This window comes from Octopus sinensis, linkage group LG26 (assembly GCF_006345805.1).
Source record: "Octopus sinensis linkage group LG26, ASM634580v1, whole genome shotgun sequence".
Taxonomy (NCBI): domain Eukaryota; kingdom Metazoa; phylum Mollusca; class Cephalopoda; order Octopoda; family Octopodidae; genus Octopus; species Octopus sinensis.
The window spans coordinates 21878203-21891560 of record NC_043022.1 but is presented as its reverse complement, the minus strand read 5'-3'; the positions used below and the strand labels follow the sequence as shown (position 1 = coordinate 21891560).

Here is a 13358-nt window from a genome sequence, read left to right as displayed (position 1 = left end):
ATATTTAGCAATATAGTGACAACTAAAGACATGTCTTCAGTCTTATTAAACCTAAATCAGTGGAGTGTAGTCTAGCAGTGACTAAAATGAGTAAATGTAATTATGGAAGTATATAGTTTCAGTAAGGATACATTCTTTGTATCTTTGTAATGAAATTGTGATAAATAAAGATTTGTTAATCATCTAATATTGTGACTAACAGGAAAAAACAGTACTGAATAATAAAGGATCCGCAAGTCTGAATTTTAAACCAATGGGAAAACAAACAGGATGATTTGGAAATAAAGAGGTCAACAATTTATTCATCGAAAGCTTTTGAAGTAGTTTTGATACAATGAAGTGTTTCTCGATTTGTTTTTAAACAAGTTCAGTGTATGATATTCTAATGTACGAAATGACAATGTGTAATACAACGCCATAATAGGTGGGAAATGAAAATAAAGACAAAGGGAATATATCACATTTCACTCAAATATTATGAATAATAATTAAAGTAATGAAACAAATATTATAAATTGCTTTTATTAATAGACAATGCATGATTTGTACACAATGGCAGTGCAATCTTATATTATTAAAGAGAAGTGGATCTCTGTCCATCACAACATCTATCAGAGGAAGGGAAAGAAGAGGAGGAATCAAAATATATGTCACAGAGCATTTTTAGAAGAGGAGGAAAAGTTAAGAAAGGAATACAGTGTGATAGAGTGGGGGGGGGAATAGATAGATAGATAGATAGATAGATAGATAGATAGATAGATAGATAGATAGATAGATAGATATATAGATATATAGATAGACAGTGTTGTCACCATAGTAATTAACAAGTTTTGATTAAAAAATGTGGGAATTTTTAAGTGCAAGCCTGTCAACACAACACAGCTTTCAAAACAAATTTTCATTATAGGATAACAATACAGTTATTCTTTTGGTTGTTTGTGTGTGTGTATGTGTTTCTGTTATATCTTTAAACATAGAGACAATGCTAAACATACTTTAAAAAATGACTTCCACTATAATGATATTATTGCTGGGAGAGAAAGAGTGTGTGTGTGTATATGTATTGAAAGGAAGGAAGGAAGGAAGGATAGATAGATGATGGATGGATAGGTAGATAGATAGACTGTTGTCAGTATAACAACTAACAAGACTTTCACAACAGTATACTATTAAAAAAAAGGGAAGTGCATGATTTAACAAATATTTTTACTGGCAGTATAATGACAGGTAAAGACCTAGTTTAAATAATGATATCCCAAGTATTGGTGGGGCATGGGGGAGAAAGATATTTAACTGTGATACTTTAACTGCTTTTCCTGTCCTGTGGCTTTTATCTATTTATTTTGCCCGGATCCCAGTAGGTATAATCAGACTAACTCAAAGACATCCCATCGAGCAATCTCAAGCAGATAACATTTTAGGTTCAGATGTGTTATTTTGAGCAGACAGAAATTTGAACTCTTATTTTTATTATTAACTTTTTAATTTTACTCTTTTACTTGTTTCGATTATTTGACTGTGGCCATGCTGGAGCACCACCTTTAGTTGAGCAGATCAACCCCAGGACTTATTCTTTGTAAGCCTACTACTTATTCTATCAGTCTCTTTTGCCGAACCGCTAAGTTACGGTGACGTAAACACACCAGCATCGCTTGTCAATTGATGTTGGGGGTACAAACACAGACACACAAACATATATACACCCACACACACACACATATATATATATATATATATACATATATACGACGGGCTTCTTTCAGTTTCCGTCTACCAAATCCACTCACAAGGCTTTGGTCGGCCTGAGGCTATAGTAGAAGACACTTGCCCAAGGTGCCAGGCTGTGGGACTGAACCCGGAACCATGTGGTTGGTAAACAAGCTACTTACCACACAGCCACTCCTACGCCTATGTGTAACTAACTTTAAAACTCCAATGAAGCTCATCAGGAAATGAACAACACATATTGTTTTACACTAATAGCAGTGCAGAGACTACAAAGTCATCTACATCAGTAGTTCTCAACTGACCCCCAGGGGTCCATATAAAAATCTGGGGTCAAAATAATGAATTGAAGATCCACAGCAGTATTCTAAGTGTCTATGAAAAAATTTTGCGTTAGATGTATCTATTGTAAGAAACAACTAGGTTTTTTTCTCTAATGTTTTACTGGTGCCCCAGTATGGCCGCAGCCTTCGGGCTGAAACATTTGTAAGGATTTTAAGGTCTTTATAGTTCAACATGTTTCTGGTCACTGAAACAAGTTCTCTCAGACCATTCTATTAAAAGCCTACACTAGTGAACAAGTGAAAAGCAAAATGGAAATTTTGAAAGAAGCATCTATAAAAAACGGTTTTGAAACATCAAATGGCTATGGGAGTCCACCAGAATGAAATAGTAATTAAAGAGATCCATAGATTAAAAAAAAAATAGTTGAGAACCACTTATCTAGATCTAATTTCAAATACTTACAAAATGTATGTATGGGCATATGTATGTATATACACACATGTATTAGTTTGTTGTTGGTTTATTAAAGGGATCCTTAGATAAAAAAAAAAATAGTTGAGAACCACTTATCTAGATCTAATTTCAAATACTTACACTGTGTATGTATGGGCATATGTACGTACATACACATACATACATACATGCATTAGTTTGTTGTTGGTTTAGGACTAACCTGGTGTTAAACAACAATATTTAACTGCATGTTAACAATAATCAGGTTCCAATTATAATTTTCCAGAACTATTAAACTCATCTTAGAGATGAAAAGATTTCCACTTTAAGCTATAATCCAATCAATTTGATCTCTGATAGTCATCAGGTGTCTTATTCCTTTTTGCATGCATACAATTCAAAACTAGGAAATAGGAATCTAATCTGGTACTATGCCTATATGCAGGAATAAGACACCTGGCAATTATCAGAGACTAAACCGATGGAAATGGAGTGTAGATGTAAATATAATCTAGACAGATAACGGGGTTTTAACCCAGTATGATACTGTAGACACAACTAGAAAAAAAGGCACCTGATGTTTATCCTAGATCAAACTAAAAGGTAATGTAGTTGCAAATATAGTCCAGAGATAACTGGTATTAATTCAGTTTTGTGCTATGTACACACCTAGACTATATATATATATATATATATATATCATCATCATCATTTAATGTCCGCTTTCCATATATATATATATATATATATATATATATATATATATATATCGTCGTCATTTAACGTCCGCTTTCCATGCTAGCATGGGTTGGACGGTTTGACTGTGGGCTGGTGAACCAGATGGCTGCACCAGGCTCCAGTCTTGATCTGGCAGAGTTTCTACAGCTGGATGCCCTTCCTAATGCCAACCACTCCGAGAGTGTAGTGGGTGCTTTTACGAGGGGCATATTCATACGGCACAGAATGTTTTTTTTTACCTCAATAGACGTCATTGATTGGTTGAAATTGCAGAACTTGAAGAAAAAAAACAACAAATATCTTACAAACTATAGAATTTTCTCAATAAAGCCAAGAGAAAAAGATGTTTTATAAACACATTCTACCAGTATAAGTTTTAAATTTTTTAGTTACCAAGAAATTATGTTAAAAACTGCCGTTCAAACCGAAAAGATCCCTTATGCAGTCGGCCCAAGGCTATAATACAAGACATATTTGCCCAAGGTACCACACAGAAGGACTGAACCTGGAATCATGTGGTTGGGAAGCAAACTTCTTACCACATAGCCATGCCTGCAGCTGTTTACCTAAATTTTTAAAATTAAGTTTGTCTAACTCAAATAGCAACTAAAAGAAGAAAACGGCTTCTTACACCCATCCAAACATGATAAAAATGACCAGAAAAGATTCGAGTGAGGTCATTGCCAGTACTGCCTGACTGGCCCCCATGCCGGTAGCACGTAAAAAGGACCCACTACACTCTCGGAGTGGTTGGCATTAGGAAGGGCATCCAGCTGTAGAAACTCTGCTAAATCAAGATTGGAGCCTGGTGAAGCCATCTGGTTTGCCAGCTCTCAGTCAAAATCGTCCAACACATGCTAGCATGGAAAGCAGACGTTAAACGATGATGATGATAACTACGCCTCCCTCCACCATCCACCCCCATATAATAAATAGCCATGTGCCAATATAACAGCTAATTATTCCAACTGTTTAATTGAATACATTATGAAAACTGTTTTGTCTGAGCACATGTGTGCATCACATTTGTTTCATTCTGTTGTATCGTTTGGTGTTTTCCTGAGTTTACAGTTTTTTGTTGCTTTAATTGCTTTTCCTTCCATTCTTTAACTGCCTTTATTTTTTCTCCTATTCTTAATTATAGAAATGCAACTCTGTACTTAACGCAGTGCCATAACACTGAAGAACAATAAATGCTACTGAGTTGTTTCCAATTGTTGAAGCTTTCGGGGGTTGGTAGTGGTGAGAGGCGGGCAACAAAAACATTGAATGTTTTTCGGGTTGGCAAATATTTGATCCGACACTAAACATCGCCACCACCGCCGCCGTCACCACTTCAACAATAAATCCTCACAATCAATAACACAACCATCAATTCAATAACTAACTCATTAAGGCGGCGAGCTGGCCGAAACGTTAGCATTATCGTTCTGAGTTCAAATTCCACCCAGGTCGACTTTGCCTTTCATCCTTTCGGGGTCGATAAATTAAGTACCAGTCAAGTACTGGGGTCGATGTGATCGACTTAATCCGTTTGTCCTCTCTGTGTTTAGCCCCTTGTGGGTAGGTAATAAAGAAATAGGTATTTCGTCTGCCGCTAGGTTCTGAGTTCAAATTCCGCCGAGGTCGACTTTGCCTTTCATACTTTCGGGGTTGATTAAATAAGTACCAGTTACGCACCGGGGTAGATATGATCGACTTAATCCGTTTGTCTGTCCTCCCTGTGTTTAGCCCCTTGTGGGTAGTAAAGAAATAGGTACTTCGTCTGTCTTTACGTTCTGAGTTCAAATTCTGCCGTGGTCGACTTAGCTTTTCATCCTTTTGGGATCGATAAATTAAGTACCGTACCAGTTGCGTACTGAGTCAATCTAATCAACAGCCCCCCTCCCCTAAAATTTCGAGCCTTGTGCATAGAGTAGAAACGAATAATTCATTATCGCGTCACCGTCAGTACCACCTTCATCTCAGTAATACCAATCACGCTACCACCACCCTCACCTCAACAACAACCTATTTTATAGAAGATGGCTGTTACGGTTTTAAAGTTTAGGCCACACCTCCTCCTCCTCCTACTGCACCAACTACATGCAAATACTTACACACTCACATACTAACCGTTGCGTCATGGTTGAATATAAACGGTTAGAAACGAGAGAGAATTTAAAACAAAAAGTTTTTCTTTTTCTTTTTCTACTTGTTCAGACAAAACGGCTATTTTCGAAAACCTCCAGAATAACTTTTCTCACACTGCTACTTTAGCTCCCTAGTTTCTTGTTGAATATAGACAAAGAAATTGACCTCAATATACCACTGGCACTAAGTTTATTTTCCAATCCCTCTCCTCCTCTAGTTCACGAATCACTGTTCTATAATTTATCCTAAGTTCAATGCTGTACAATGTAGAGCACTGTGGATTTGTCTACAAACCCGACCACAACATCCCACTTTAACTGGAAGGAAGATCCAAACACCACCATCTTCGTTTCTCACACAAGTAACACTTTAAAATTCTCATATTTCAGGCCCTATCTTTCTTGTGCCCACTCCATATTGCCTTCACGAGGCATCGCCAACTTAACAATACATAGACTCAGCACCGATGATAATCACTCGTACGTCATCATCATTTAAAGCCCTTTTTTCTATGCTTGCATGCTCAGACAGAAGATTCTGAGATAGGTATTCTACGGCCGGACATCGTCATGTCGCCAAACTTTAACTGTTTCCAAGCAAGATAATATTTCCCCATAGTTAAAAGACAGCAGGCTAGCAGAATCGTTGGCACGCCGGGTAAAATGCTTAGCGGCATTTCGTCCATTTTTGCATTCTAAGTTTGAATTTCACCAAGGTCGACTTTGCTTCTCATCGTATCAGAGTCGATAAAATAAGTATCAGTTGAGTACTGGGGTCGATATAATTGACTAACACCCACCCCGAAATTGCTGGCCAAAATTTGAAATCAATATTTTCCTATAGCTAGAAAGACTGGAAATGAAAAACAACGCTTGTACAACGATGAAGCTCATTTACAACCATCAGGTGATGTCTAGACAAAGGGACACTCACTCACACACGCATAAGTGTGTGTGTATACGACTAGTTTCTTCTGTATCCATCAACCAAGTCCACTCACAATACCTTGGTTGGTCCGGGGCTGTAGAAGACATTTACATTTCTGAAGGAAAAAAAGATACCTTCCCTCCACCCCTAACCAACCCTAAAACAGATTGAAATGCAATAGATCGATACTAGGGTCATAATTATGGGTGACAATTTCATATGACACCGCTAGAAAAAACTGCCGTTCAAACCGAAAAGATCCCAGTTCGTTGCTTTCTTACTGTAAATGTCTTGGAAAAAATAAACGCTTTCTTCAATTTGACCTGCATTAGCACCATGCAAAAACACTAGGTGACGGCCACGTTTGGGTTGCTAAATTGCATCCCCACCTTCATTAAATGTCACATACCTTAGACCAGTGCTTTTCAAACTTTTTGCTGGAGCGGAACCCCAAGAAAACATTTCACTGGCTCGAGGAACCCCTGTGCAATAATTTAATTGTCCTATGCACACATATCTGCACAGGAGAATTAAAAATTACTGTCGATTTTGTAACTTCTTGCGGAACCCCTGGTCTGTACTGGCGGAACCCTGGTTGAAAACCACTGCCTTAGACTATAGCAAATACACATTAACACCTACAACAAACTCAATAGATACAGTGACCACCCAATACAGTTCGTACATCCAGGCTACGCTTCTTATATTGGGTTTCCTTCCTTTACGCTTCAATGTTCTTCTTTCTGATCCATCTCATGAGGAAAGAGGATGCAACGTGGTACTAATTTCCATTGCTTTAACACTACCTCGTTGTTTAAGTGTATAAACAATGAGACTCAGTTATGTAGCAGCCAGGCATAATCTGCAAAGAATGACTTACATACTGCCAAAACATTATCCAACAATGCATATCCTTGGCACTGATGACAGCCAACAGTATCACTCTGGTCCTACCTTATAGTTAATATTGACTGGGAATTGCGGCACATCGTACACTGATTTTAATTTAAAATTTTCCTCGCAATGGCAAAAGCACCAGACAATAAAAATTTAGTGGAACTAATAGTTCCAAACACGTGCGTTTGTGATTACTGAGCACTTTGCCAGTGTACTATTAAAAGTCACTCAGTTTTTAGAAACAGGGTATGTCCTCGTACACACAGGTGGCACTCCTGTCGGTTACGACGACGAGAGTTCTAGTTGATCCGATCAACGGAACAGTCTGCTCGTGAAATTAACGTACAAGTGGCTGAGCACTCCACAGACACGTGTACCCTTAACGTAGCTCTCGGGGAGATTCAGCGTGACACAGACTGTGACATGGGCTGGCCCTTTGAAATACAGGTACAACAGAAACAGGAAGAAAGTGTGAGAAAAAGTTGTGGAGAAAAAATACAGCCGGAGCCTCGTGGAGCTTTAGGTGTTTCGCTAAATAAACACTCACAACGCGCGGTCTGAGAATCGAAACCGCGATCCTATGACCGCGAGTCCGCTGCGCCTCCACCCGTATACATACACACATAACTCGAATGCATTGTGAAAACATGCAATGCTTGATGAAAACCTAAACAGCAAGTAGTCTTTTACAGCAATTCTTTCAAATTGTAAAAGAACAAGGACCAACGAAGGAGCCATATATTGTTGTCACTCCACAAATAGCAGCTACAGCTCCCAGCAAATAACATTTAATTAACTTAGAAAACAAAGGGACACATTAAGGTAGAGATTTTTGTTCGCTCAAAGCCGACCTGAGTTTCAACAACAAAAGTTATGGCATATAAATATAGGTCTATTTGAGTCAGAAAAATTAACATGTCTAAAGTAGTAAATGAACACATTGTAACCGTGACCATTTGTGACAGTGACAGGGACAGGTGAAAAGTGACAGGGACAGGTGATCCCTAAGACTACTTTGCGCCATGTACATCTTTCCTATTTTTAAAACGATGAAGTGTGATTTGAGGTTAGATTTGGTTGCTATTTCTCACCACCGCCTAATTTTCAGCACAAAGCTAGTAATTTTACACGGGGGAAGTTTGTCGATACTGTGGATCCTAATTATTGACTGGGACCTTCTTTACGGGTCCCGAAAGGATGAAAGACAAAGCTGACATGGGCGGGATCTTAACCCATAAGGTAAAGAGTTGAAACAAATACTGCAAGGTACTTTTTCTGATGCTCAATCAATTCTGGCAGTGGGCTAGCGGAATCATTAAATCATTGTAAAAAAATGTCTTGCGGTATTTCTCCTGGTTCTCTTTCTGCTCTGAGTTCAAATTTCGCCGAGGTTAACGGGGTCTTCATCCATTTAGAGTCGATAAAATAAAGTAGCAGTCTAATACTGAGGTCGGCGGAGGTAAAGAATACGCACACTACTCGTTTTTGGCGTAACCCTAACCGCCGAAAACGGGTGGTGTGCGTATTCTTTACCTTCGCCCCAAAATCAATGATATCGACTAAACCCCTCTTCTCAAAATTGTTGGCTTTGGAAATAAGTATTACCTTGGACAGTGCATTGGTAGAACCGTTTGTTGACTTACTTTTAGCCCTTCTTTATTGTTCTGAACTCAAATATTGCCAGGGTCAACTTTGCTTTTTCTCCATCTTGAAATTTCTAACTTTGTACCTACATTAGAAATCATTAGCAAAAAATACCTTGCAGTACGTATGCCCAGCTATTTTTATGATCTGAGTTCAAATCCCGCGCAAGTCAACTTTGTCTTTCATCCCGTGCTGGGATCAATATAATCGACAAACTCCCTTCTTAGAATTTGAGTTGATAAAAAGACAACAACAAAAAAATCCAAACCAGAGAATGTTGTTTTAGATAACGAGATATACGAAGAAAATATTTTAAAAGACATGATCAATACTGGGGCAGTTTTCATTATAGACCTGCTCATTAGAGGTTGTCCTGGGGCTAAACAACAATCACAGCTAGTCAATAGGTATATCAACTTTACGCTCTCACTAAACTTTGTAGGGCAATCTTTCTTAAAAACAAAGATTCCCCTGTTACAGCACTCATGAATGTTTGTTACAGAAAAAAAATTCTCAATCTTTCTCCCCTTTTCCAAAATTTTAGTTAGCAAAAGTTAATGCCCGTTCAGTGGATCCTTTTGAAATTAAAATTCATGACTTCAAAAAAGCCAAAAAGCTTCCCAGTTTTCGTTTCAACTTGGATTTTCAGAAATTCCAAACAATAGAATATTTTACTGGCGCTAGAGTAGATGTATCCCAACTTTTCTCGAAATTCTATCTTTTTACGCCATTTTGTATCCCTCATCCTTCTTTTTACCCTTCACAATTATTTCACCATTTGTTTGTTTACTTTCTTTAATCTTCAAAGGAGGTCTATCTTGAGTTGTATGAAGATTTAGTTTAATAATGTTGAAATTAATTCGAACAATTGACTTTTAACCAAAGAACGAATCTAAATAAAAGTTTGTTTTGGCGATTTTTTTTCTGAAGTTTTCGTTTCTTCTTCCTCTGAGAAGATATCAAAGCTAAACTTCATGTGCCAGATACTTCCCCCTGCCGCTAATTTTTTAGGTCGACATGTACCGAAAACCAAACAAGATATACCAACAAGGAATTTCATTTCCATAATTAGCATACAAAACTATAAATACACCAACTTTGGAATCAATTGGAACAAAATTGAAGGAACTGAAAAGTGGACGCCAAACAGAAAAGATCCCTCGCATTTAAATCGTAATAGTCTTAAGAAGGTTAATACCTATCTTCCAAACCACCCACCCATCTGTCGGTCCGTCAGTTCGTCCACCTATCTATCCATCATTTCAATTTATTTCTCTGAGTACGTGAGGGAAGACAAACTAGGATGTCAGGAAAATGAGGTTAAGATTGTCAAAAACTGGAGGAGTGTCTGTCACTAATTACGATTATCTTTAGATGTCTTTCTTATATTAAGACTGTCTTAATTTGGAGGGGTGGAAAAATTAGAGTAGAGAGTGGAAAAAATTAGACTTTAGGAAAATCTCTGATAATCAAACTGAGCAAAAATCGGTTAATAACATTTTCTGAAATAAGCTTAGTGTGCCACGAAGAGAAAAGGAGACTTCTGGCGAAAGGGAGTGGAAACTTTTTTTCAGCTTTTCTCATTTCAAAGAATTCTGTTACGATAATGTGAGTTAAAGGTAACTTAAAACAATATTAACTTGGGTGGGAAATACCCAAGAGTGAGGTAATGAGCTTCTGAAAATTAAAAATTAAAAGTGAAAGATATTTATAAGATTCATAGAAACAAAGATAAAGAGAAATGCGTGTCGTGTTGTTTGTGATATATTCTTTTCTACTCTAGGCACAAGGCCCGAAATTTCGGGGGAGGGGACCAGTCGATTAGATAGACCCCAGTATGGAGCTGGTACTTAATTTATCGACCCCGAAAGGATGAAAGGCAAAGTCGACCTCCTCGGTGGAATTTGAACTCAGAACGTAAAGACAAACGAAATACCTATTTTTTTACTACCCACATGGGGCTAAACACAGAGGGGACAAACAAGGACAGACAAACGGATTAAGTCGATTATATCGACGCCAGTGCATAACTGGTATTTATTTAATCGACCCGAAAGGATGAAAGGCAAAGTCGACCTCGGCGGAATTTGAACTCAGAACGTAACGGCAGAAGAAATACCGCCAAGCATTTCGCCCGGAGTGCTAACGTTTCTGCCAGCTCGCTCCCTTTTGTTTGTTATATATTGTTAGTGATTCTCAACCAGGGATATATATATATAGCCCCTTGGGATAAGAATTATTGTATTGCTTTATTGTGTGGTGTGTGTGAGAGAGGGGGGAAGGGACTCTGTGTGTGTGTGAAGGGTTTGGGTAATTATTTTGCGTGTATAATGCAAACATGAATATAGTTGAAAGGATTATGGTTATGTCATTGTGTTTCAATGTCTCCATGTGTGCGTGTGCAGCGTGTTGTGTTGACGTGAAGGAAACATTTTTTTTACTCGTGTTATTATTATTTAGTAGTGTGGAGTGATGAAGACGATGTTGGTGGATAGCAAAAGGAGAGAAAGACAACTGAACAAAAGCAAAAAATTAAAAGAAACCACCAAACCTAACCCTAACCCATTCTGTTTTGGGATCTTTTCGGTTTGAACGGCAGTTTTTTCTAGCGGTGTCATAGTGAAGAAAAAAAACAACAAATATCTTACAAACTACAGAATTTTCTCAATAAAGCCAAGAGAAAAAGATGTTTTATAAACACATTCTACCAGTATACGAAGTTTAAAATTTTTTAGTTACCTAGAAATTATGTTAAAAACTGCCGTTCAAACCGAAAAGATCCCTGTTTTTCTCCTCTCCCACACATTAAAAACATCACCAATACAATCATCAACTACAACAACAAAGGAAAAACCAACACCAGCACAAAAAAACTGTGAAAACTCCCAATATCATCAGCCCCGTTATCATTCGTAATTAAAAATATAAGAGATAATTAAATTAAATAAATCCACTCACCAGTCATTACGGTCATGCTCCAAACCTGAGGTAATGCACTCAAAAGTAATCCCGTACATATTAACAAGGTTTCCAGTTTGAATTGGTAAATCTTCATCTTGGCAACTTCACACAGGATGGTCACTTTATCCAGTATGTTAGTCCACAATGTTGGTTTTTCTTGGTACTTAACGAGAGAGGCTGCTTCCAGCCTTAGTTGAGACACAGCAGACAGAAAGCTCAAAACCGCAATTAATAATTCGTAAAAAAAACGCGTACTCTAGAATGAATGATGTAGAGATTTTGTGCTTATCAATTAATATGAATGTTATTATCAATATTATTGTTGTAATTAGTATTAGTAATGTTGTACTAAGCAATGTAAGTAACGTGAAAAAATCTTATTCGCGTTGAAACTCTTAAGTGTGTAACTTTTGTAAAATTAATGTAGAATAAAGAACGGAAAGGAGGGGGAGGAGGAGAAGATGTGAGGAAAGTAGGAAGGAGGATGAGGAGAAGTGAAAGAAGGAGGAGGAGATATGAGTGAAGTAGGAAGGTGGAGGAGGAGATGTGAGTGAATTAGGAAGGGGAAGAGAGAAACGATTGTGATGATGGTGGTGGTGGTGGTGATGTGTTATGGTGACGGTGTCGGAGGTAGGAGTAGTGGCTGTGCAGGCTTGATGGTGGCGGAGGTGGCAGTGTTGGCTGTATAAGATGGGGAAGAGATGATGGTAGCCTGTGTTTTGATGAAGTTGTGGAGATGTAATAGTGATAATGGTAGTGATAGCAGCAATGATGATACTAACAGAAGTAGTGGTGGTAGTGGTGATATAATGATGCTGATAGAAAGTTTAGTTCAGTTTTTTTTTTACTCTTCCCCATCTCATTAAATTAAATACACAAAACATCACCACCACCTCAACAGACATAATCCCCGCCCTTCCTCATCACCCAGCAATGCTAACCACTACCGCCACCCCACCACCGTCATCTAAATAGGCATTACCACCATCCCCTCCACACAGAACACTTACTACCACTACCACCATCGCCGACATTACTACCACCATTACCACCATCACTTCTGCAACGACCATCACTTCTACTACCACCCCTTTAACAAACACTGTCATTAGACAAACCCTACATCGACGCTACCGCCGCCACCACAACTACAACTATCATCACCATCACCACTATCCAAAATGGGGGGGTGATAGTAATGGTTCTTATTGATGATGGTGATGGTGTTAGTGTTAAGGCGAGGGTGGTGGGATTCTGGTTATAGTGGTTGTGAAGGTGATGGTCATGGTGGTAGTGGTGGTGGCGGTGGTGAAAAGAAATGGATTGCAATGGTGATGGTGAGTAAATAGGGTGTGTCTAAATAGAAGGTTCACCTCTGTGTGTGTGTGTAGTATTACAGGAGAAAGGGACTATATATATATATAGATATATTACTGGTGTGTTTAATGTGGAGAAGGGACTCTGTAGAGTGTGTGTGTGGTAGGGGAGAGACTGTTTGGGGAGTGATGGTAGTAGGAGAGATTAATGTGATGGTAACAGTTACTTGTTTTAACATACAGAACACATGTAATTGTGGGAAAAAATGTAAAATGGTA

The 13358-nt window shown here is 38.2% G+C and overlaps 1 protein-coding gene across 1 annotated transcript in view; it reads right to left on the bottom strand.

Annotated features, from left to right (window-relative positions):
* LOC115224727 overlaps nt 1-12205 on the bottom strand; it is a 41690-nt gene extending 29485 nt beyond the window's left edge. The window contains exon 1 of the mRNA XM_029795599.2: nt 11761-12205. Coding sequence (XP_029651459.1) covers nt 11761-11857 — 97 coding nt within the window. The 5' untranslated portion in view covers nt 11858-12205. The remainder of the gene's footprint in view (nt 1-11760) is intronic.
* Nucleotides 12206-13358: the final 1153 nt, after the last annotated feature.